The 25,637-nt window shown below is 41.9% G+C and overlaps 2 protein-coding genes across 9 annotated transcripts in view; one reads left to right on the top strand and one right to left on the bottom strand.

Moving 5' to 3' along the window:
- Positions 1-24,503, bottom strand: part of LOC142564614 (bromodomain-containing protein 7-like) — a 118,401-nt gene extending 93,898 nt beyond the window's left edge. For all 6 annotated transcript variants that reach the window (XR_012824628.1, XR_012824629.1, XR_012824631.1 and 3 more), the window contains exons 1-6: positions 24,335-24,503; positions 14,600-14,949; positions 9,263-9,501; positions 4,881-5,025; positions 1,693-1,803; positions 126-319 (exon numbers count right to left, since the gene is read on the bottom strand). Coding sequence is in view for 3 of the 6 variants with exons in the window: in XM_075675694.1 (XP_075531809.1) it covers positions 126-319; positions 1,693-1,803; positions 4,881-5,025; positions 9,263-9,501; positions 14,600-14,949; positions 24,335-24,395 (1,100 nt within the window). In the remaining 3 variants the exon portion in view is untranslated. The remainder of the gene's footprint in view (positions 1-125; positions 320-1,692; positions 1,804-4,880; positions 5,026-9,262; positions 9,502-14,599; positions 14,950-24,334) is intronic.
- A 626-nt stretch (positions 24,504-25,129) lies between these two features.
- Positions 25,130-25,637, top strand: part of CTCF — a 32,201-nt gene continuing 31,693 nt past the window's right edge. For 2 of the 3 annotated variants that reach the window (XM_075675712.1, XM_075675744.1), the window contains exon 1: positions 25,130-25,231. The gene's annotated coding sequence lies outside the window, so the exon portion shown is untranslated. The other variant, XM_075675721.1, reaches the window with a different exon arrangement.

A 25,637-nucleotide genomic window follows, 5' to 3' on the forward strand; every position in this document is an offset into this window, starting at 1 on the left:
CTGCACCTGGCACTGCAGCTGAGCATGATCCCCACGCTCACATGTTTACACTAACAGTGGGCCAAGCTGTACAAATGTGCTACCAATCACTGAAAATCACACACATCACCCAAAAGATAACTCACGATCCACTCTTGCTCTTTTTGGCGAATTCTGGACTTCCAAGTGGTGCAGCCTCTATGGGCACTGGAGCATCAGCAACATCAGTAGGTGGTTTGACATCAGGGGCAGTGGCAGTCCCATTGACATCAAACCCCAGCTCTTCAGATGTCAAGTCAGCAAAGAATGGAAGGGAACTCTCCAATGCCAAAAGCTGATCCTGAAATGCAGTAGAATAATATTTTCTCATTATGTTTGTAGCAGAGCACAATATGCAGCCAAGAAATAAAAAAGCTATGCAACACGCTGCATGTGACATTTCACTCAGTAGCAGAATTGAAAAAAGACCATAGCGAGTGGCAGGAGCTACAAGAGGGTGCACTCAAACGAATAAACAAAATTTGAAAAATATAATTCTGGGGTCTTGCTCGTCAAAACCACAAGTGGGAGTCTCCGGACTATTTTTAAAGCCACACTAAATGCAAATACTAAGTTGGCGTGGACTATTTTAAAGCCACACTAAATGCAAATACTAAGTTGGCGTGGACTGTTTAAATACTATTCCAGAAACCTCGCAACGCTTGTTTCGTGCCAAGAAAAGACTTAGTTTACGTGAGAATTGCATCTGAAGGGTCCGAATACCTTTTTCGAAATTCAAATCTCCTGCCACCAAACCAGGGGAGTGGTGACATTGCATACGGCATCACCACCCTTTGCTGCCGTCGGTGAGCAAAACGGCACCCGACAGATGGCGGCACCGAGCTAAGACAGGGTGATGAATTCACCGCTGCAGCTGCTTTTTGGCCAAGTGGCGTAGACCGTTCGGGCATCTCACATGGAAGTTGAATTCTCTGCTACTTGCAGTTTGTGAGAGTTTTGCAAGCCAGCAAAACCGCACAGCACTACACAATAACAAAACTACTGAAACGCGAAAGCATAGGCAGCGCAGAGTCGAGCAAAAATGAAACCTTTCGACCACCTGCGTCGTTGCAAAGGGTAATTTCAATTAGTTCTGTTTTCCAAACATGAAATGGAACTGGACAAGTAGCATTTTATTTCATCTAATACAATACAAGGATGTTTTTTTGCAACGAGTGATTGAGTACTAGTGACTCAGGAGCGTTTCAGTCATTGGGCAAGTACTCTAATGTCCCGGGGAAGTCTTTAATTATGTCCCTGCATTTACCTCAATTTCTCTATTATTAAGGCTCTGTTCCCAATAATGTTGATGCCTTAGAGATTCTCGAGAACTTATCACTTCAGCTGAACTTAGTATTTGCCTTTAGTGTGCCTTTAGTGTCCCTTTAGCCACCCGGGGTTCTTTAACATGCACCCAATGCATGGTACATGGGCATTTTTACATTCTGCCCCCATCAAAATGCAGCTGGGACAGCTGGGATTAGATCCCGGACCCTCTAGCTTAGCAGCACAATGCCAAAGCCACTACACCACTACAGTGGGTTACAACCAATTTTAAAGTTGACAGCAGATTTGCTATTTTGTGCAACTGTCTGTAAATTTTGAAATTTATTGCTACCACTATTAAATATTTTATTGTAATGCCAACAACCCATTCAAAACACAAATAAATACCTTGGAAAGTAGCTTGTTTCCAGAGTACCACATACGCTTTGCAGACTTGAAGTAAACAGTGTCAGGTCGGTTGTAGGTCATTGCATTATCACACATTAACTTCAGGTCCTCCTGAATACAAATGAAAATTACACTGAGTTATTACTTTGTCCTCACAGTAGTGAGTTATGCAATTGGTCCAGGTCACTTTGAAGCACCAGAGCAATTTCAGACCAATAAATGGTAACATTTGTGGAAATATTTAGAGTAGATAATATAATATTGCTTTTCTTCAATGAAACTCGGTATAAGTGCACATGCATACAACAAGAGGTTGAGATGCAGGAAGAATGCCCAAACACATTACTGCTATATTTGGCAATATTAGCCCGACTCTAACATGCCCCCAAATAATGTGCACCCAATTTTTATGAATTTAAAGTAAACTAACACAGAAATGAGATTAGAGCTCCTAACCAAAATAGACATCCAATTCACATTCCATTTCTTAGCAACAAAAGCGTGGTACATGCCTCTGATTCTGGCAATCAGAAAAAGCTGAAACTAGAGAAGTTTACCTTCAATGAATATAAATTTATGAACAAAATGTTTGTTGCAGTCACTCTCAACAGCACTTCACCACTGTTTACGGTCCACAGCATGGTGTCCTGGCTTCCACCTGGCTCATCCTTTGTACACCAAGGACAAGCTATATATATAGTTGTCATTTTGGGGCATGAAAATAGTGCCAGCTTAGCTTGTCACCGTAATTTACAACCAAATCCTGTTGGCAGCTCAAAGTGACATTGTGTTTCTGGCAAGACCCACTGACATAACAGGGCAACAAGAGCCGATTTCACAGTGTTTTAGGTTATGATTTTCGTAGCACTCAGCTCTTACTGGCTGAAGACAACAAAGAGTAGAGACGAGCGAAAATTAGGGGTGTGCAAATATTTGAAGTTTCAAATATAACTAGAATACTTCTGCTTTGAATCAAAATAGCAGAATTCAATTTTAGAATTTCATGTTCCATTGAGATTGAATATACAGGGTTACCAGAATTATCGGAGCCTGCCTGCCATGGAAAAGGATCCATGTTTATACAGTAGAACTTCGTTGATACAATCCCATTTTGTACACTCCCTATGCCAACGTTCATGATTGCGAACACAATAACTGACCCCAATACAGGTAGTACGGTTCTTTTATTACAGGTTAATACATTCCCAGAAAACACAATATTTTGGCACCAGTGTCCTGCGCATCGCCAAACTGCGATTGCATGATATGTTTTCCGGTTGCTAGAACCCGTGTGCTCTCACTCGCCCACTTATATCACTTGGAAATGTCAGCACACACTCGATTTCCTCTCCCGGTACCAGCGAATCTCCTCACGGATGCATGTGGCGTAGTGCCGTTGGAAGCGCCTACTGCAAGCTTTTAATAGGCGATAACCTAAATGCGCCGCCGTTCTCCCTTTCGCTGCTAAAGGTGCACAAAATGAGCATTATGTTTCACTGTTGAGGCATCGTATTCCAGCATCCCCCACCAGCTCAGCTTCATTTCGGTTTCCCGTCGCAGTCTCAAAATACTACAGCTATGTGATAGCAAAACAGAGCGCATCGCCAGCCACAGCATCTCATGCCACAATGATTCTCACTGAGTAGGCACATCAAAACTTCCCATCAAAATACCCCACCCGAATAGGTAACAATAAAATTCAAACAGCGCTAAACGACAGGACCAGAATGAGGAGGAGACAAACACGGCGCTGAACTTACAACTGTTGTAGGTTCAGCGCCGTGTTTGTCTTCTCCTCATTCTGGTCCTGTCGTTTAGCGCTGTTTGAATTTTATTGTTACTATGCAACACCAACTCGCCCAATCCGCTGCCCTTCCGAATAGGTAAGCTGCTCACTCAGGCCGAATTTGAGGAGCACAAACGTAGGCTTGTTAAGCCGAAAAAATTATGATGCCTGCCTGGTCTCAGGCTGCTTCGCCCCACTGGCTTAGCACGTTCTGGCATCTTGTGCTGCGACTATGTGTATTATGTAGATTTCAGCTACAGTTGAGTCTACAATATTTTTCAGTAACTTCGGATCATACATTTTCCCGGTTAGTACCTTTAATCGCTTATTTTTACCAAGACGTATGAACAAGGTTGTACTGTATATAGTCACGCAGCCAATCGAAGTGCCTGGTATAAGCAGTCACTTCTAATTTACAACCTACTCAGCTGAATGGAATTCCAGTAGCATTATGTGTATCGAAGTAAACACATTTTTTACTTTCCAGGTTTCCTTATCGATTTGCTAGTGGATACAACATTCTAAGCCTGTATCTTTCCAACATTCACGTAAAGTGTTCTCAAGTAGAGGACTAAAAGCACCGATACTGATGATGGAGCAGAGTACAGCAGAAAAGCCGCAAAAATTTGTCAAAAATTTGTCAAAACTGTCAAGAATTTTCCACTAATATTTAGTAAACAAGGCAGCAATGCAAACTGAAATACAATCTACAATTGAACCAAATTAAGAACTAATGTGGTGCCAAAAGGCAAGGAACATTGACACCTTTGGCATTGCCCCACTTTATATTACGCCCCATTAGCCACAAGTAATTTCAAAGAGAAACGGAAGTATTTTCTATGAAAAAGGAAAGATCAGTTTAGCTTCCATAGCTATCACTAGAAGAAATATCTGTCAGCAGTCAAATGTGAAGCATCAAAATAAAATTGTAGTGTTTAATGTCCAGAAACTACATAACAGATTATGCAGGACACCATTGTGGAGGCCTCCACATTAATTCTGACCACCCAGAGGTCTTTAACATGCACCCAAATTATGGCGCACAAGCACTCCTGCATTACATTATGGCCCCCTTTGAAATGCATCCACTGTGGCCAGGGATATATGGCAAGCCTGCAGGCCAAGATTTTTATTTATTTTTCTGTCCCTTTTAGCCTTTCATCAAATAAATTTCATTCGTAGTCCTGCATTTGGGTTGTCTATTTCTACGATTGCTATTCTGTCCAGTTACGCTGGTAAATATGTCAGCTGTTCTAGTAACCAACTAGCCAGCCTTAGGCAGCCTAACCAACTTTAATTATGCCGTAGTTAAGGATGCTCGTAATCCACAACACTAAATCCAGGCAAAAGAGATTAATATGTGACAAGTTCCAGATGTGCCATTATATGCTAAAATACTTACCCTGAACTCGCTGACACAGGCATATTCACTGTCATCTATCTTTTTTCTCATGGTACTAAAATCCATAGGATTGTGTATGATTGTTGAGTAGCCCGGTGCAATTATGTCATTCACAGGCCAAGCAAAGAATTCTTGAGGGTCTCTCCTGGAAAGACAACAGCAAAACAAGAGAATTTACTATCCAATAAAACCCATCTAGGACAAAATGGACATGCTTGCAGCAATGGGAAGAGGGACGTGGCTTTGAAAATCAACTTCCTTATTTCGGCATGGATAGTGATGAAAATTGGCACAAATGTTTAGAATTTCTCCCTGATGCTTCCATTAAAGTTTCAGAGTGATACCTTGAGAACATTTTATTAAATTTGATTCAGCAGAATGTTTCAACCTCGAACTTTGTGAAGAGCCTGGGGAACTTAAAAAACGTGATAGAAGGCTTGTTAAGTACTGACTGCATAGCTAAATGCAGGCGGAAGATCGTGACAGTCTTGCTTTTTTTTTTTCTTGCAACACAAACTTTTTTTAGCCATTTTTTTATGTTACCTTGGCATCAAAAATTCAAGGTAAAGAAAGAGAGACTGTCACGACCTGGAACGTGAAAAAAAAAAAAGAAACAGAGCCAAAATAGGCTAAACAGTAACAAAGAAATCAGCTCTTGAAACTCAGCACAAAGAAAAAAAAAATAGTTTTGAGAAAATGGCTCTCAAAGTTTAGTTTATTTCATCTTCTCTTCAGTTTTCTAAAAGGCACCAAATCTGTAGTCTTTCATGTTTAGTGATGTGGGGCTTTTTAGACATGTAGCCTCTGGTCTGGTGGGCTTTCATTCCCGCCCACCCCCGCCCTTTTTTATATATGGCATTCTTTGCTACCACAGGTTTGAGGAGTCGACGCTCGACGAGATTAGTCGCGTAGTCCGAAGTGCCGATTCGCAAAATGCCTAGCCGTGGGCTCGAGGGGTCGATGCTCGACGTGCTTATCGCGCAATCTGAGGTGCCGATGGGCTAAGTGCCTAGCAGCAGGCTCGAGGAGTCAACGCTCGACAAGCTCAGTCGGGCAGTCCGACGTGCCGATGTGTGAAATGTATAGCCACAGGCTCGAGGAGTCGACACTCGATGAGCTTAGTCACACAGTCAGAGGCGCCGATGCACAAACCGATGCACGAAATGCTTAGGCGAGGTTTCGAGAAATGCGTGTCACTGATGCTCGGAATGCTTAGCCACGGGTCTGAGCCATCCACTAACAGACGCATCAGCCACGCTACTGTGATGTCCGCGTAGCGTCCGTTTTGATACTCAGCGAGATTACTGAGAGTGGAGACTGCCCAGAGCTCACGAGGTGCGAAGAGTCGAACAGACGACGTGAGCGCCAGACCAATGGCGAACTGCGCTGGAGTCATGTGTGCATTTTCATTTTGCAATACAGTGCAAACCATGTCACACAAAAAAACTTGCAAAGGGTTGGTTCTTTGCAGTACAACTACAAGCTTCTCCCATGTAACATAAAGCAATTCTTTCAACTTCTTTATAGCCCACTCTTGTCTTTCTTCCTGCACTTATAAGACACGGGCAAAGGAAAAGCTAGAAGATGAGAGAAAATAGGTTTATTAAGTCATTCTCTGTTTTACAAATTTTCTTACTTTATTCGTGGGTTTAATGTCCCAAAGCAACACTGTGGCTATGAGAGACACCTTAGTTGAGGACCCCAGATAAGTTTAGACCACCTAGGGTTCTTTGATGTGCACTTAAATATAAGCACACAAGTGTTCTTGAATTTCATCCCCATTGAAATGCGGCCTCCGCTTCTGGGAATTGCACCTGCGACCTCATGTTCAGCAGCAGAATGCGATAGCCACTGTGCTGTATTTTGCAATGGTTCTTTTTATTTTCCTCTTTCCCTTTTTCATTTGCTCACATGAAGCCGTGCCTCTGCTATCGTTAGGAGTAGCTACTCAGAAAACATGAATGCTTGCCAAAACATTTCTAGCCAATTATCTACTTGGAAGACACCGTAGAGCAAATGCCGAAGCAGCTGAGTAAACAGGAAATAAGTAGTATAGCAGTGAAGCAGTGAAAAAGAAACAAATGTCACATAATAAGACTGGATATTAAAGCAGGATTGTGGTCACACAATGAAGCACCAATCTATTGCAATTTCCCTTGCACATTTTACCCTTAAATGTAAATTTAAACATGAAATTCATGTCATACAAAATATTTGTAAATACATTTTCCAATAGCAGTGCACTTTTACGGCAGATACTCCACAAGGCACAGGTTTTGTGTAATTGTTGCATTGGCACAGGATGAAAATGAAAATTCCTCCTTGGGGCAATTTTGTACAATAGGCGCAGCTGATAGGCACTGCCCAAGGGTTACTGTTATGAGTCATCACTAACATCCAAGAACAACCGGACCAAAAAAGACCGAAAAAGGCACCGGAGGCATGAAAGCAACATATACTTTGTGCATAAGAATGTCACGGATTCCCAGTCATGGGACCATGGACATCAGTCCTAGATTGCTTTAAGAACAATATGGTATATCACATGAAGCAAGTGCTAGTAAACCTGCAACTGAGTAATCTATAGGTTGGCAGAATAAGTTCACTCATACGTCCTCACCAATATTTTCGCAAGCTATGTACCCCCTCACACTCGTGTATTCACACTTGTTGGCACTTGCTCACATTCCTAATCGCACCTGCTAATACTTACCAACACTCACTCATTTTTATTACGACTTCCATTCCCATTTACAGGCACCCACTCATGCTCATACTCATGTCCACTCAAAATTGCTGTCACTAATTTTCACTTATACTCACGTTAACCAGCACTCAATCCTGTTCATAGTCCCACCCACTCAGACTTGCATCAATCACTAACACTCTAATCTCACGCCTGTGAAATCAGTGTTGACCGAGTATGATTTAGTGTGCCCATAAGTGAGTATGGCGATCTATGGAGTACCCCTCAAGTGTCCACACAAGACAGAAAAGTAGACAGTGACAGTGTGATGAAATTGCCTAAGGAGATCACACCTTCAGGTAACAAATGGTGTGACAGCTACCAATTAATACTTTGCAGCTACTGCTGCTTTACTGAAGCAGGGTGCCACATACAAGTTAAACCTAGCTTTAAGAAAACGGCCTGCTTTGGTAAAACGAAGGTGCTGATCAAGCATCGCTGCTTGCAAATATAAATATGAGCAGTCTTGCAGATCTGTGTGCCAAGCATGCACCTTGGCACACTGTCTTGACTCCAGCAGTGGCTGCAAGGCATTGCCTGCAAAGCTGGCTTACTGTAGTGCTCTACACAGCAGTCAGAAGGTCTGTACTTGTGTGTCCTTAGCAAATAACCCCAAAGAAGTCACCTAGTGCAAGAATATCACTTTCACGAATAACAAATTGTAAGCAAACAAGCTTGTGAATAGAGGAACAGCTCCACCAAGAAATGGGGAGCATCGGTATTCCTTTGAAGCAATTAGTACTTTAATCCACAAAATAAAACATGCACAAAATTTTGACACCATGTAGCTTAACTATGTGCACTACAATGCCAGCTACTAGCTGTTGCCATGGTGTGCCTGCACCTGGATTCCATGAACCACAATAGACTTTCATCTCATGCACATAGACTGCAAGTGCAGACACAGATGAACAGTCTTCAGTGGTTCCCCACTTCCATGCAAAATGCTCACTGTATAAAAAATCCCTTTTTTTTTTTCATGCAAAAGAGCCCCAGAGACTAGCAAATTGCTTACTTCTGGCATTTGGTTAGCGCTGTGTGAATATCCAGAACTTTCAAATAATAAATCAAATAGTGATCTTTCAAATCAGTTTTGAATTTAACAGACACTATCCAACAACACAAAATTTTTTTAATAGTTTTCAAATATTTCAAATTACCAACTGTGCCCAATCAAGCACAAAATTTTAACAAAAGTGCGATAACACAAAACAAGAACATGCAACACGAGAACTACAGTGGAACGATTTATGTCACGCAGGGAGCCCTACTTTTTTGGTTAAACTGCTATCATTTGCACTTACCAACAAGTCATGAGCATGTGAACAAAGTGCTTAATTGCTCCTAATGCTCTATTTCTACTTTTAATAAACAATGCTTCATAATGTACAATACAATAACAGACACTTCCTAACATTGTGAATATACTAAGATGTGAAGTTCATTTTATATTAATGGTGAAAATGGCTGTTCATCATTCAAAAACTATGCCACATTCTTTTAATGTTAAATTCTGTCTCAAAAATTACTATTTGCACAACTCTAATTTTGGAATTTTCTTCCAACAGTGGCAGTTTACCAGCTATCAAAGAAAAGAAACAGGTTTCTGGAAAGCCCATATAGCTTTGAGACCTACTTTTGAAGGTTTTTTAGAAGGTAGTAGAGCAGCATCTGCAGGGGACTCTTATCCGACTTCTTTAATGTACATGTGCGAGGATCTCTAATTGGGCGTTCAGAAGGTGGCTGTGAAGGCTCAGGCGCTGCTGGCACCAACTCCTGACGGGGGCGCTTGGCTGGTGGCGGTTCCACTGCATTAGCTGCTGGTGGGCGCTCGTCACTGCCCAAGGAACATTCGTGCTCACACTTCCGCTTCTCCTACAAAAAATGGAGGAAAGAGGGGGTGATCATAACCTATTGGAGCTGTTAGCCACAAAACAAAGTACAAGCTGGCCAATCATTGTAATCTCTTTATCCAACTGTCATGAATATGTTCAAAAAATTACATTCTGGGGTATTACGTGCCGAAACCACAACATGATTATGAGGCACGCTGTAGTGGGGGACTAAGGATTAATTTTGACCACCTGGAGCTCTTTAATGTGTACCCAATGCAAGGCAAACAAGCGTATTTGCATTTTGCCTCCATCGAAAAACCAGGATTTTATCCAGTGCCCGAGGGCACTGGATAAAATAGCCACTACGCCACCATGCTGGGTGTAGCATGATTAAACAAAGTGCTTAGGTGTAAGCATAATCTTAAGATAGTGTAATTTTCACACACTGAAATTATTCATTAAATGGCTTGCACAGTAATTCATTCACTATTCTACAATGTCAATCATATCACTGTTCACTTGATATTCCTTTCTCATGTTCTCACTGTATTGCACAGTGTATTGCACAGTATTGCACTGTATCTAGTGATTTTGTCTCAAAATTTAAGCCATTAGGCGTTTCAAGAAAATGTACAAGGAAATGCTGGCTTAATCACACATCACTTTTATGTTTAGTGGGTTCATCTCGTTCCATCATATCTATAGAAGACCAGCCATGATGCACATGTTTTTCATGTATACTCCATGTCATATTTAGCAGGCAATGGAGCAGAAGCTACAAAAGCAGTTTGGTCATAGAAGTCTTACTTCACATGTTCTGCAGTGCAGTTGCTTTTGATCTGCGATGACTTCTATGGAATAACTGCTTCATATACAACAAACCTTGTTATATATAACGAAGCTGATGAGGGAGCCATAAATTACTCTGTTATATGCATTATTGCAGACATGTACTGTACCATGAATCTTTATAACGATTTGAAGGAGAATTTCACTTACTTCATTATAATGAGGTTTAACTGTACCATTACAACTTGTGGATGTAAGATTATATCGAATCATGTATTTGTGCACCTTCGCGTTTCCAGCATGTGACATACTATGTTCTTGGTTATGATCGCAAGCAGTGTGCTCTAGCCACTGGTCAAAGAAATGTGTCCCTCCGCTTGTTTATGGTACTAAAATAAGCTCAGATCTGTGACCTCTCTACCGTGTTCATATAATAATTACATCATATTGTTACAGTGCAACAAAGAGTGGTGCGTCAGAAGACGACTTGACGTGTAGAGGTGGAATCGGTCTTGACAACCATCTTGTTTATGCATCGTTGTCTCTCTTGTAAATATTGTAAATAAATCTTTATATGTGACTTCTCCAACGTAACAATATTTTGCAACATAAAAGTATGATGCTTATTTTAGATTCAATTACATAATGCATACCCAATCTTTCTCTCATATGCTACACACATTCCTTGGTCGCAAATGTGAGCAATGACTGAAGTCATAGCATTGCCTGCAGTGTGCGAAATGAAGTATACTTCAGATAAATTTTACTAGCTGTTGATGTACTGACAACCTACTGCACTACTTTTATCATTCAGCAAGTTATGCACCTACAACCAGTGAGGAAGTCATAGTTCAATCAGATACCCTACAAGCAATAATAGTGCCAATTCAATGCTAACTCAGCCCTGAAATCTTATTTCAATTTACTGCGCACAGCTGATGCTGTTGCATGCAAAATAAGAGCAGGCATATGCTTTGCAAATGCTGCTGTGCATGATGTTACCCCAGCCAAATACCTACAGAACAAGTCACAAGCATTTCATGTTCAAAAGGTCTCCTCACATATAATGAGAAGCCAACAAACAAAGACACCAAGGAAAACATAAGGGAAATTACTTGTACTTACTAAATGAATGAAAGAAATTGTAAATTAATGGCAATGAAAGTGGATGAAAAAACAACTTGCCGCAGGTGGGGAACGATCCCACGTCTTCGCATTACGCGTGCAATGTCCTAACCAACTTAGCTACCATGGCGTGGTTTCCCCATCCACTTTCTTGGGTATTTATGTGTTACTACTAGAACCATGGGAGTGTTAGCCAGTGCCACCACTCACAAAACTTGGCAGCAGATGTGGAACATCCTTTCTGCCGCAGGCATCACAAGCACGTGATCTTTCTGGGCGAAGGCAACTGGTCAATAAACCCGCACATGCTACCTGAAGGCATCAGTGTTGCCGGATTCGGGATCCTCATTATGCAAGAATGGGAAGAACCGAGGGGCCGGAAGTTTATTCAGGCCTCTCGGTTAACCCCCTTTCTTCTCGTTCTTCTCACATAGACATTCTGCAGCACAGTAGCATAGGGTCAGCCATATTTGTTTATCTGTGCACTGCCATGAGTAGCGTTGTGTTTCGAAAAGCCACTGGCATGATGGGCATACAGCTGCAAACCGAGCAGCAAACTTTTTAAGATCAAATTAATGGACAATGACTCAGTCAAACATGTGAATTTGATGACGTACAGAATACACCATTCCCCATTTGACTGTAATCTTAAGGTTGACTGCACAGCCTCATAATCCTGGTAATAACACATTCGTGAGCAATGCACCCAACTTCTGTGGTGCATGCCATGTACAAGAAATAAAAATCATCAAAAAATCATTACGCCAAGTCCTCATGTTTGCGTTGCGACATACACGCAATAAACTGCAGGGCATATTTTCAGCTTAGCAGCATTTACCAAGGTGACTGAGTACATGATTAATCCCAAGTGGCTTGGCCAAGCCCAATTGCATGTCTTGCTCCCTTACTTGTACCATGGCTAACCACACTAAAGGTGCAAACATCCTTTTAGAAATTATACACACGGATACACAGACTGAAGCACTTGTACATGCAAAGTACTTTCAGATACCACTGTCACAGATATTGAACTAAACTATGCTCTTGACAGTTCACAGGTGTTCGCATGTAAATGACTGGCCATCAGAATGTAATCAAACGAGGTGTTAATGGTAAAAGTGACATGTTTAAAGTACTAGCCTCATGTAAACAATCTTGTGTGCAATGGTGACAAGCAATGAAATGGAAATGGCTGCCGCGTCCACTTCTTGCCTACAAGTTGAACCTCATGAGAGCGACAATTTTGAGCAACATCTCCCAAGCGTTGTCGGTATAACAGCAGCAAATGCACACCGAAACTAGCATGACACATGTTCTAATAATTTAGGTTCATTCCTTTTGCTGTACAGAGCAACAGAATATTTCTGAAGGTCTTGCAGTAGGTTTTTTATCTTTTCATGTATCAAAATTTGGTTGTTTGCTCGTTCTATGCGACAACCAGCAGTGCTTGACTGATGTACACCCTGTTCCGGCTTCACTTTATTGGCCAGTTGCTCATAGCATTTCCGGGTGACGAGCAATGATTCTAGACTTCCAGAACCGAGTGATCGACTTACAACAACAAGTGGTCTGTTTGCACGACAGCGTGTTTCTTTGCTCGAAGTCGTCGTTTGTCACTGTTGCGCACAAAATCGCTCACATGGGGTTTGGGCTGAAGAGTATGCTCCTGCTTGGTTCGCATGCTGCTTTTACACTATAACAGCCAAAATATACAGCCTTAAGTCAGTACAGTTGCACACACCCAATGACTATATGTGGGCAATTGCACCAATCCTCAATCATATACAACTTTTGTGTGGTTACGAGTATTCACGATCAGCAGTGGAAATGAGAAAAATGCAAGCTACTCGGTGTTGTGGAAGAGCCATGACAGGAATTATGGCCATGTGTTCTCATCACTAACTTTCCTTCAACTGTGGCAGGTATCTGAAGTAATAGGCATTTTTAGACATAGGCTGGCCAGTCTAGTTTCTATTCTGATGCAATTTCTTTCAGCTGATTTAAAACTATTTGTCTTATTATACAAACTGCACTGTTTGAGATGCAAGGATATGCAAAAAAGAAAATTAAACAACTTCTCAACATAAACAACTACCAGAGTTGCCATTTAACAGTATAACTGAGAACGTCAAAGGCATTGTTGTTTGCAGCCTTTCCTCCAGTCAGCATTACAAACTTGTTCTAATTGCATGCATAAAACAATGTCATCAATGGGCAACATTACCATGATACAGACTCCTTCCTAACTTTCACCATAGCCAGCTGTAGCTTCCATAGTACTGCATGGTTTTAGCAAGACAGCAGTGGTGAAAGTGAATCAACGAACCAGGAGTGCAGTAGCTAATCACTGAGAAAAGTATTGCTCTTTTAGCAAAGAATCAGAGCTCTGACGAAGCTAGGGAAAAGAACAAGTGGAGAGCTTCAAGAAAAACTGTGTGCTTATGGTAACTCTACAGTACAAAGCACCTTTGAAGACTCTTCCAACAGGCGATGTCACTTTAAGGTCAATAATTTTTTTTCAGCTTCATGAAGAAGTGTTGCAGGGTCCCTTTAAAAGTATCACACATTTGTTGATCTTGTTGTGTTAAGTGACATATTTATGGACGCATTTTAGGCACTCAAACTGTAACAATGACCATGGAAGGATTTGAACCAGCATACCCAAAGCATTTTTGCCTATGCCTGTATTCCTTAGGTTTGCTTGCCTCTCAACAAGGCTCTCAACAGGGCCTCCCAAAAAAACTTTTATCTCCGCAGCAATTCTAGAAGGCTGCAGAATCCAAACAAAAGCTTTCTTTAGGCATCTGACACCCTTGCACACCTAAAATTCTCAAAGACTAGGAACAGTCATTACAGTAACAGTGCTTGAATATGCTTTCTCCGAGACCCTGAGATTAACTAACATTGGGCAACTTTGGACAAGACTACAAGGACAATGCCCAATGAACTTGTTCATAGGCCCACTTGAACATTTAGCTTAATACTCCTACCCTAAATACAATGCCTGCCTTTTTTTTTCTTTAGCAGCCACTGTTGCTTTACAGAGCTGTCATCTTGATGATTTCATTTAAACTCTCCAGATGCTAATGCCACATTCACACTGTATAGCAAACTTTGTAAACACAGGGTGGCAAAACTGGCTTGAACAGTACACATTGCGAAATTAAAAATGGTTAGAGCAAACATGTGAAAAGAGACTGCTATTCAGTGTAGGTCCTGCTAACCTTCTTTTCAGAATCCTTATGGTGGTGGTGGTGATGGCGATGATGATGGTGATGGTGGTGCCTGTGCCTCTTTTCCCTATGTTCTTTGCTGCTGGACTTCTTCTTTTTCTTCTTCTTGGACTTTTTGTGCTTACTGCTGCTGCTTCCCTCATGTGCATGACAAACCATGCCAGGGGCCTCCACACGAAATGCTGCTGGTGCAGCTGCTGCTGCCATTGGTTCATGCTGTTGCTGGGCTGGAGGCACGCTGTGTGGAGAGGCTACAGCAGATGGCGATGGCACAGGTGTCTGCAACCCACCTGTGCTCCCGCCAACCTTGAGAACCAGCTTGAGAGACTTTTCTTGGCGGTCTGAAACAAAAATTGCATGGTCATGTGTGTACTTGTGCAAAGAAATGGGTGAAGACTAGGAAGAAACTTCAAACATCTCCCCTGGCATTTGTTTTTTGTATAACTGGACACTACATATAAGTAGTGTTCCTATATAGAGTAAAAGCACAACAAGGCCCGTGGCTGTGGGCACTGCAGTGAGCATGACAGTGGGCCTGTGGCTGGCCTCACATCAGCATCATGTGAAATCCGTTTGTTTTCTTCATGCAGTTACTCGCCTTGTAAACAACGACCACGGTCAGAGGAATGCACTGCACACTCATACTCGCTGAACCCATTGTAAATTGTGAAGGCTGTGCACAACCAATGTACTACAAACAGCGCTGGGAGCTGTCACATGCCGCTACATTGACGTCACCAGCCCAGGATATAAATGCGCAGCATCCATAGAATTTATTGAGTGGGCATGTCAGCTGGCCTCGCATCAGCATCATGTCAAATGCAATGACCCGTTTTTTTTTCCAGCTGACATGCCCATGTAGCCTGAGGAGAATCTGCTCTGTTGGACGCAAATTGCCTCTGTCTCTGCTTATGTTGTGATGTAACATCAAGCCTAATCCTGGTGCAGACGTTCAAGAATTGCTTGCAGAACTCTTAGAACGTCAGAAATGCATTTGGAAAAGGTTGGATGGCATTGAGTTAAAGAAAGTAGAAGTCACTTGAGCTATAAACGAAATGAAGACAATGACATATATGCTAGAAAAAAAGGGTTGGAAGCTTGGAAATCAGAAGAGTAGATCTTGAAGATAGAAGCAGGTGAAATAACGGTTGTTTTTGGTATCCCAGAAAAAAATTAATGAAAATTCTGAGGAGCTCAGTGAAAGTGTACTCAAAGGCGTATCTGCTGACATCTTAGGAATGCAAATATTGTCTGCAGAAAGGATTCATAGAATTGGCTGCAAACAACCAAGTAAACCTCGCCCAATAATCCTGAAACTTATTGATTACCACGATAAAGTAGCTGTACTAAAAACAACTATAAACTAAACGGTACTAACTAGAGGACTGCTGCAGTTTACAGGCTGATATTGGCGACATCGAAAAATGGTACTTGATGAATAGGCTTACATTGAACATTAAGAAAACTTCTGTTTTGTCTCTTACGAGAAAACATGACACAGTTATGTTTAATTATACTCTTCTTGGCGGAAAGTATCTTGTGCTGCCCATGTGCGTAACTTTAGTGTTATTGTTGACTCGAAGCTCGATTTATGGTTGCATGTATCTTCAGTTGTTTTGCACGCATAGAGACATATTTATATTCTAGGTTAACAAGAAAACTTCATCAATAAGAGTGTCTGCACACTCTTTACTGTGCTCCCGTGAGACAACGCCTCGAGTTCACGTCAATGATGTCTCCGTTAGCTTTTCCAATCGAAACAAAAATGTTCAGCATAAGTTCGTACACATACTGTATGACAGATATATTGGTCGCTGTCGTTTTTGTAACTATGAATCTTCCCTAGCAGACCTTATTATGTCTACTCTTCATGACAGGCGACTTGTGCGTGACGTGCAGTTCCTTCATAAAATTGTGCGTGGCTCCATTGATTGTGACCAGTTACCGACGTCACTGCAATTTCGTGTGCCTCATGCAAAAGCTGCCAAATGTTGCGATGCATTTTATCCTGAGATGCATGCCATTTATCCCATGACTCATTTGCAGATCACCTATAATTCATCCTTTCATAGCATGGACATATTTGCCTAAACTGCTGTTTTTCATAGCTCTTCTTAGATTATTGTTTTACTGTCTATATCGTATTTGTGATTTTCTTTTTTCTGCAATGTGTCTAGTTCATGTCAGGGTGTTTGTATCTGACCTAGTGTGCGCTCGTTTAGGCCAATGGCTGCTGAGGCACAAAGAAAGAAAGAAAAAGAAAGGAAGAAAGAGTGAGTGAGTGAAGAAAGAAAGAGTGAGTGAAGAAAGTAAAAGAAAGGAAGAAAGAGTGAGTGAGTGAGTGAGTGAGTGAGTGAGTGAGTGAGTGAGCGAGCGAGCCAACAGTAGTGCCAGTTCAAGGGAATGTAGTTAAGAAATCGCAGCAGTGAACTGAAACAGAGTCAGGCAAACTACTCCTATGTATTCAATTTGATGCCCACAGTATTATTAATAAACTTGACTCGGAAAGTATCCCATTAGCGCATGCACCACATGTCACTGTAATAACAAAAACCTGGTTCCATTCATAGATTAATAATGATGAAATAACACCAAATAGCATCCATCGGAAAGATAGACCTTCCCAAGGTGGTGATGAAGCTATTCTGCTTAAAAGCTACCTAAATGTGACCAGGTTACCTGACATAGTTGGCATAGAGTATGTCAGCATTGAAATGTATCTTGAGGAACTCAATCTGGCTGTAGGTGCATTTTACCGCCCTCCAAAGGCCGATAGAGCCTTTTTTGATGGAGTTAATTATTTTATTTGTACCTGCAATACAAGTTCTCGCAATGTACTGTTAGCTGGCAATTTTGATGTTCATGTTAATTGGAACAAGAATGACCCAGAGCCACTTTCTGTGCTGCTGAGCCTTTGGTTGACATCGTCCTTTTCGATGATTTAACGCAGCTACTAAAACAAGCCACCCGTTTTTAACGCAACACACAATTCATTTTGGATATTTTTCTTGTAAGTGGCAGCATCCTTCATTGAAATCCTACTTTGTAAGTTTTTGATGGTGTATCTGATCACGAAATGTTATTTTTAAGCTTCCACTGTGCATAACGAAAAGAGTGAAAGAAAGTGAAAGAAAATTGTGAAAGAGTGAATTTTACATGTGCTAATGGCGTCGCCATTCTTGACTTGTTAGATACATCTTTTTCTCATTTCTGTACTTAGATTTAGGTGCACGTTAAAGAACCAGAGGTGGTCCAAATCTTTGGAGTCCCCCAGTACGGCATGCCTCATTATAAATCGTGGTTTTGGCACGTAAAACCCCATATCTTTTTTTTCTTCCCGATTTCAATATTTTGTACAAGTCACGCACTTTCTCTGTTAATGGTTTGTGGGTTTTCTTCAGAAATCTTGTAATGAAATGTGTTTCAAGTTATTTTGCCTCAAAGATTATCAGAATACATTCTGCTCGGCCATGGATGACGAGGGAAGTAGTGTGTATATGACGGAAGCTAAAGTAGTGCCCAGACAACTGCCCCAGAAATCATCACCGGCTTATGTGTTGAAGCCTTCCGATATGAGTCTACGGTTAAATGGAACTATAAAAATGGATAAAGACTAATATTTTAGTGAATCTTTGAAAAACTTTCTCCTTTCGTCTCCTGTGAAGTTCTGACACTCGTCACCTAAAAAGCGATACGCGTGCAAAATCCTCATTGACGGTGAATTAGTCACCAATGAATCACTCCTTGTGTCATCATTTAACAAGTTCTTTTGTTCCATCTACGCAGACGATGATGGCAAACGAACCGACTTTACAATTCCTGAGGTCGTCCCTCAAATCACTGACATATTCATAACTGAAGGTGTTTTGTCACTGCTTCTTAGTACTGATGTGGAAAAAGAAAGAAACACTAGGAATTGATTGCATACCGAACACATTTCTAGTAGGGTATGCTGAATGGTGTTAGAGGTATCTCTCTTATGTTCAAAAAATAATTATCCAGTGCAGAACTCTCGACAAAGTGGTAGTGCATGAAAGTTACTCCTGTCCCTAAAGCTGAAAACCCTTCACTGATTACTTAATACAGAGCCATATCTTTACTATGTGCCTGTTCAAAGATGCTGGAATACGTTATTTTTAAGCATGTGTCAAATTTTCTGCAGTAAAATAACATAATTAAAGGGACACAATAAAGCCAAATACTAAGTCAAACTAAAGTGATAGATTAGTGCAGGAGATTCTCTAGGGCGTCAATATTATCGCGAACAGAGCCTTAATAATCGAGAAATAGAGGTAAATGCAGGATATGATTAGACTCCCCCAGGTCATTCAAGCACTTGCCCGATGACGAAAGCATTCCTCAGTTAAATTCTGTCATTAGTACTTAACTACTCATTGCAAAAAACATCCTCGTATTGTATGATAAGATGAAATAAAATGCTACTTGTCCAGTTCCATTTCATGTTTAGAGAAAAGAACTCATTGAAATTACCCTTGACAACGATGCGGGCAGTCGAAAGGTTTCGTTTTCGCTCGAGTCTGCACCACCCACGCTTTTGCATTTCAATACTTTCCTGACCGCATAGTGCTGCGCTGGTTTTGCTGGCTCGCAAAATTCGCACAAACTGCAAGTAGCAGAGAATTTAACTTCTATGTGATGTCGCGGGCTGCCAAATGGTCTACGCCACTTGACCAAAAAGAAGCTTCAGCGGCGAATCCGCCGCTCTGTCTTGGTTCGGTGCTGCCATCTGTCGGGCGCCATTTTACTCACTGACAGCAGCAAAGGGCGGTGACGGCATATGCAACGTCACCACTCCCCTGGTTGGGTGGCGGGATATTTGAATTTCGAAAAAGGTATTCAGACACTTCAGATACAATTTTCTTGTAAACTTAGTCTTTTCTTGGAACGAAACAAGCATTGCAAGGTTTCTAGAATGGTATTTAAACAGGCCATGTTGACTTAGTATTTGCCTTTAGTGTCCCTTTAACTGGCGACAACCTGGTTTTTGTAAAGGCATGTCGATGGTCAATCAATTAAGACGATAGATGATTTTGCCTTAGCCTTAGATAAACAGTCAAATAGATATTATCTTGTTGAACTTCCAAAAGGCATTTGATCGTGTCTTGCGTAAAATTCTTTATTAAAATTAAAACCCATGTTAAAAAATAATTCACTGTTGTCATGGGTAGAGGCATACTTATCATCTAGGAGCTCATGTGTTTCGAACACAAGCTTGTGTTCGTGCCTGGCACCAGTGAAATCAGGCATTCTGCAAGGGTCGGACGTTGGGCCATTACTCTTTTTATTAATCATCAATGGCATCGTCGAAGAAAACCTGTACAAATTGAATTGTTTGCAGATGATTGCACCCTTTACCAGGAGGTAAACGATCCTAATGACCAGACATTATTAAGTAGTGCTCTAGACAAACTACATACTTGGTTTGGTATAAAAAGTGGTAAATGAGCATCAATACACAAAAAACTGTTCCTATGACAATATCACCATTGCCTTATCGGTATTCAATTAATGGTCACTGTCTCACTGCTGTAAATCACTTTAAATACCTAGGCATAATAATCAGTTCAGACCTCCGGTGAAATGACCACATCACTTTTATAAAAAGAAAGCCATGAGAAAAACTCTGATACCTAAGGAGATCCCTACACCAGACAACTTAAGAAATAAGATTATTTGTTTACAGAACCTATATTCGTCCAGTTTTGGAATACGCCTCCGTGGTTTGGGATCCGTACACTAGGAAAAATATTGATAAGCTTGAGAACATACAAAGAAAATCTGCTTGTTTTAGCTTTCGCTTGTAAAATCTCCATACTTCAGCTAGTGCTCTCCTTCATACACTGAAGCTGGATTCCTTACAACTACGATAATATCATGATAATATCATGTACTTGCAGATAAGATTGCAGATATCATGTACTTGCAGACTTGCATGATAAGCTTGGCATTGACTTAAGTGCATACACAGAAAAGGTTGGCGTATATAACCTTCACTTCATTCCCTTCATTGTGAACAAAGCTCCTGTAGTGAAGCCGAAACGACTTTTTTCCTTTTTGTGATCAATGATTGGTCAGCACTCGATATTTCCCGGCAGAAAAAGTTACGCGACGACACACGGATTATTTGAGGACGCACTTCGACTACACGGCCTACAACATCTGTAACATGAACCAGACTGGTTAAAATGGACAGTCCAGCGACTCGTACCAACAACATCATGGGGGAAAGTAGCATACGGATCACCAACACCGGCTGTGCCAGTCACGGTATTACCATAGTTCTGGTGGCCCAAGCATCTGGGGCTAAACATCCGGCGTTTATCGTCATTCTGGCTAGAGCGTTCATGAACCTTCCAATTCCAGGTAAATAACATTATTTAGCATATTTTTCAGTTGTATCATGTGACAACACGAAGGAATGCTGGTCGCAAGGGTAATCGAAAGTGGCAACGCTGACCCTGACATAACACCCGCGACATCGGTGGTGCAATAACTACCATATTGTCACATAGTAATGACCATGAAAAACATGGCAGCAAAACCGTGAATAACTTGACTAACCTTTTACTGGGCGAACCTGTGCCCACAAAAGCAAGTTACACTCAAAGCACAAAAATAGCAACAAATACAATCGGCGATCGGCGAAATCTGATCTGCCGGTCAAGCACGTCGGCTTTTATACATGAGTCATCGAAGCTTCCAGAGTAATCACTGGTTCCCTCCCATGTGTCTTCCAGAAAGTGCTACACAATTCGCGTCACGTTTGCAATCAGATTACACAAGCTTCGGTGACAACAGGCAACGCATAGAACCACACGTGACATTCCAGTAAGTTTCAATCATGCACGCATGTCTTACGCTGAGCAATAACTAAGTTGTTAGCGGGTGAAATGCAGTCCCCCAGGAAAGGATAAATAAGTAAACATGTCAATATTGTGTCATTTTACCCAACCAAGTGAACTGGTCCTAACCACTATTTTAGGCACAAAGTTGCTACAACTCGTAGAAGGACGCGAACTAAGCACATAAGCAGCAATTGACAGCCACGAAAGTAACACATCCAGTGGTGGGAATGCCCTTCAGCGTTTTGGAGCAGCCATTGGAGCAGGGAAAATCTAATTTTGGAGCACCCACTGCTGTGTTTGGAGTAGGTGTAAGCCTTCCACGAAAGCGTACACAAAAAAAAATAAATGTAGTTCAGTGTTCTCTTTAGTTCATTTGCTCATAATAACTAGGAGCAAAATAAGTGATTCATCACAGCAAGTTACGACGGCAGCGGCGATCATGGATTAACAGTGATATGCTATCGGCGGCGCTGTGCAAAACCACGCAAGGAACATCAAAGGGACACCATAAAGAAAAACACTCTTCAATTTTGTGGTATTAAGTAGATTATTAGAGCAGCAAACGAAGGCCACAGTCCTCAATAAATTTTGCACCGCAATACCAGCACTAGCTTGATTTCATGGATTTCAAAGCGCTTTTTCGTACTTGGCCTGTTGTGGACCTGTAAAAGCTCTTGAAATTTGCTAAGTAGCCTTCGGCTTTTCTAGGATGAAATATAGTACCAACTACACCGAAGAAGAGTTATCTGGGGCTGAGCAGTCGCCATCAGAATCTATGACATCACGGTGAGCTGGGGCGCAAAATCCAAGGCGGAAGTCGCAACTTGTCTTTCGTTCTAGCATCTCTTCTGGCTTACGGAGCCTGTTCTCACGGTAAGAGGGGCTATTTATAGCAGCTTAAATTATTTTTCTTTCATTTTCGCATTAAGGAAGGACCCCTTCGTAGGTTTGATATTCCGCTCATTTTATTTGTGTTTTATGAACCATATCAGGGCGGTGAGAGGACATGATGTATTTTGTTCCGCCACTGATACGCATAGGCAGGAAAGGCGTATAGGGCTACAGTGCTTGCTTGCTTTACCAAAGGCACATGTATTACCAAAGACAGTTGACAAGGAGCAATTTTGGTTGTAATGCCGAATGCTAAATTCAACGAGCTCAAATTATTTTGAAAGAAAGAAGTAATACTGTGCAACTAATAAAGTTGCAAGCAAGCAACACGAATAAGTGTGGTGTACACTGATAATCTTTTTGTATATAAAAGAACCATTGCGCATCGGCCCTCGATGCGTAAAACTACAGCGTTGATCATGCCATCGCAAAGTAGCGTGGCCACCCATCTCATTGTATCCTCATGCACGCCTCACGGTTGGCATATAAAAATAGGAATCAATTCAATTCTGTCACCTGTCACAGCGCCGGTATCACTGGCTGTGATGCCCTGAATATGGCCAATGAATGCAATGGCCGAACAGTTCTTGTATTGCGCGGTAGCTTCCCAATTTTCACATCGCCGAAACTACACTGTGTCACAGCAGTGGCGCAATTTAGGTGAAAAGACACTTTTGGAGGAGTATGGAGCTGCAAATTACAGTCGGCGCAATTGGCTCAGCATTCCCACCACTGCACATCACTTGATCAAGCAATAAGGGAGCAATAAAACTTTTGTATGGGCCAGTTGGTTCATAGCTGAAAACCTTAACGAGTAGCACAAAAAACATGGACTAAGAAAGTAATGGGCCCGTCCAGCATCCGTCCTGTGTACAGTACTTGTGTCTTTCTTGATCCATGTTTTTCGCGCTACTCGTCAAGGTTTTCAGCAATCAGGGAGGCCTGCATTGTAAAGCTGGCACTTCGACAACTAATAATCTAACAAAAACCACCTTCTAGAACATACATCACGGGCAATAAAAAAAATTTTTAAAAGCGTTATCGCGCATCTACATCATCCACAGAAAAACTTATGCGATCTATGCAAATTATGTTCACTGCCCCACGGAGCCAAGAGCCAAGTACGCCACATTCAGATGTTAATAAAGTAAACAAGTTGTCTTCAGGGAGGGCAGTGATATGTGACAGCGCAACGTGTGTGCACTCAAACAGGATTACTTCAGAGTGCCTAAGAAAGTGCGCAGCTTGCGTAAACGAATACGGTGTTATTGATGCTGCTTAAAGAAGTGCGTTAAATTGATTATCGCCAACAAATTTTCCTCCGTATTCTTTGACAGCACGTTTCACATTCTGGTGTAATATTTCAATCAAATGTGTTTCGCTCACAGATTTCGCCATCATGTTGGACAGTCGAGTCGTTATGAAGACCATTACACTATGCAGGTTTGCAGAAATATTTTCACAGGGTAATAACTAGCTTGCTCTCTAGTTTCGGCCCGTTTTCAGTGCGGCTCAGGATGCAACAGACGCGAACACCCGGTAACCAACAAAGCGAACTCGCGCGGCATTAGTGCCACAGCGAATGAGGCGGCGTTAACGCTATTTCATAAAGCGCTGATGGTCACGGGCACTTAACGTGATGAGCTCTGTAGCTTAAGTTTCGCGTGGTGAAGTACAGCTGTTAATTTAAATGAGCTGCAATGTCGGCCTTCTAGGCTTAGTAATTCAATACAGAACAAGTCCGTGCATGCCATCATGCACGACATTTCGACTGATTTACCTGACACGACACAGTCACCTATGCGACAAGACGCATGTTCTGCAACACGTACACAGACACACACAATAAAAAGCGAGTGCATCCAAACACATCGGCAAAAATATAGGCGGACACAAATACCTTCCATAAAGATCGCTCCAACAATACGGTCAAACCGAACGCACGATGTGTGCACGCGGAAGAAATTACCTTCATCTTTGGCTTCTTTCTTTTCAGACTTATGGTGTTTCTTGTGCTTTTTGCTGCCCATGATTATCCGCCCGTGCCACACGCCGAGTGATCGCCGTTACACCAATGATTGCAAAAAATTTACAGACGCGTAGCGTTTTGCCATATCACGCCCTCTCTTAGCGAAAGAAGAAACCAGAAACAACTGCGCACAGAAGTGTTGAAGAGCGCCTAGCGATAGTACCGTATTTGGTTCATGCAAAATTGGGTATTATTGAAGGAAACTACAATAAAAGTCAGTTTGACACATGCGTTGCGTGGCGCCCTGAATCTCGAGCGCTATTTACGCGCAACCAGTTTCATGCAGGCGGTGTTGCTTGTTCTTACGCTTTCTTTTTTTGTAAACCAGAGCTGAAAATTAACTTCAAACTACTGTAGTAAGGTTTTCCAAAAATCGTGCGACAATGCCTTACCACTACAGTATACAACGTTTACTGGAGACACTAACCTGCCAAAATATACAACGCCCTAGATGCCATTAGCAGGCAGATCTCTATATCCAATAACATAATCACGTTTTATTACATCTCAAAAACATCGGCTGCAAACTGGCAGACCAGTTACAACCAGGCGCAAGCTGCTGTCGTCGTTATCTTGTTTCGCAAAAAAAAAAACAATTTCTCGATAATTCTTTCTGCGAAGCTTAAAATAGTAGCCTACAAGAGTAGTACAGCCACGTAGCAAGGGCATGCACCCGTTTCCATGTTTGAAATAGCGCGCCTTTGCAGTTATCTTCCACTCGGAAAGCCCGGATGTTGACGTCAGTCATCACGCGCTCGACAGCGTTTCTTGCAGAGACAAACCGCCATTATGAAAACTGTAACAACGCCCTCCAGTGTTGGACTATGATATTTCCCAGTAAGTTTTCGTGTTTTATTTTTCACGGAATCTGGAAAACGGAGCACTTTTCTGAGTTTTTCGTGAGCGCAAGATAGGCACGATCAATCACAAAAATGAGTTGTAGACGCCACGCGGTCCACCGCCGTAAACCGAGAGGAATATCAGCGGCGAAAGTCTGTGCCTCTGCTAAGCCTAAACGTTGCGACCAATGAAACAGTTCTCGCTGTTCGTGCAGTTGAGACGCAAAGGACAGTTTCCTGGCTCCCTGGATGATCACACGAGCGCGGCGAGCCGTTGAGAAGGTATGGTGGTCATCCAACAGTATCCGTGTTGCGGTGGAGCGTAATAATTAGGTCGAGGTGGGCTGACCGGCGGCCGTCCTGCGCTGCAAGGAGCTCGATCCTTTTTCCCACTGGTGGCGCTC

This window comes from Dermacentor variabilis, chromosome 1 (genome assembly GCF_050947875.1).
Source record: "Dermacentor variabilis isolate Ectoservices chromosome 1, ASM5094787v1, whole genome shotgun sequence".
Lineage (NCBI taxonomy): Eukaryota > Metazoa > Arthropoda > Arachnida > Ixodida > Ixodidae > Dermacentor > Dermacentor variabilis.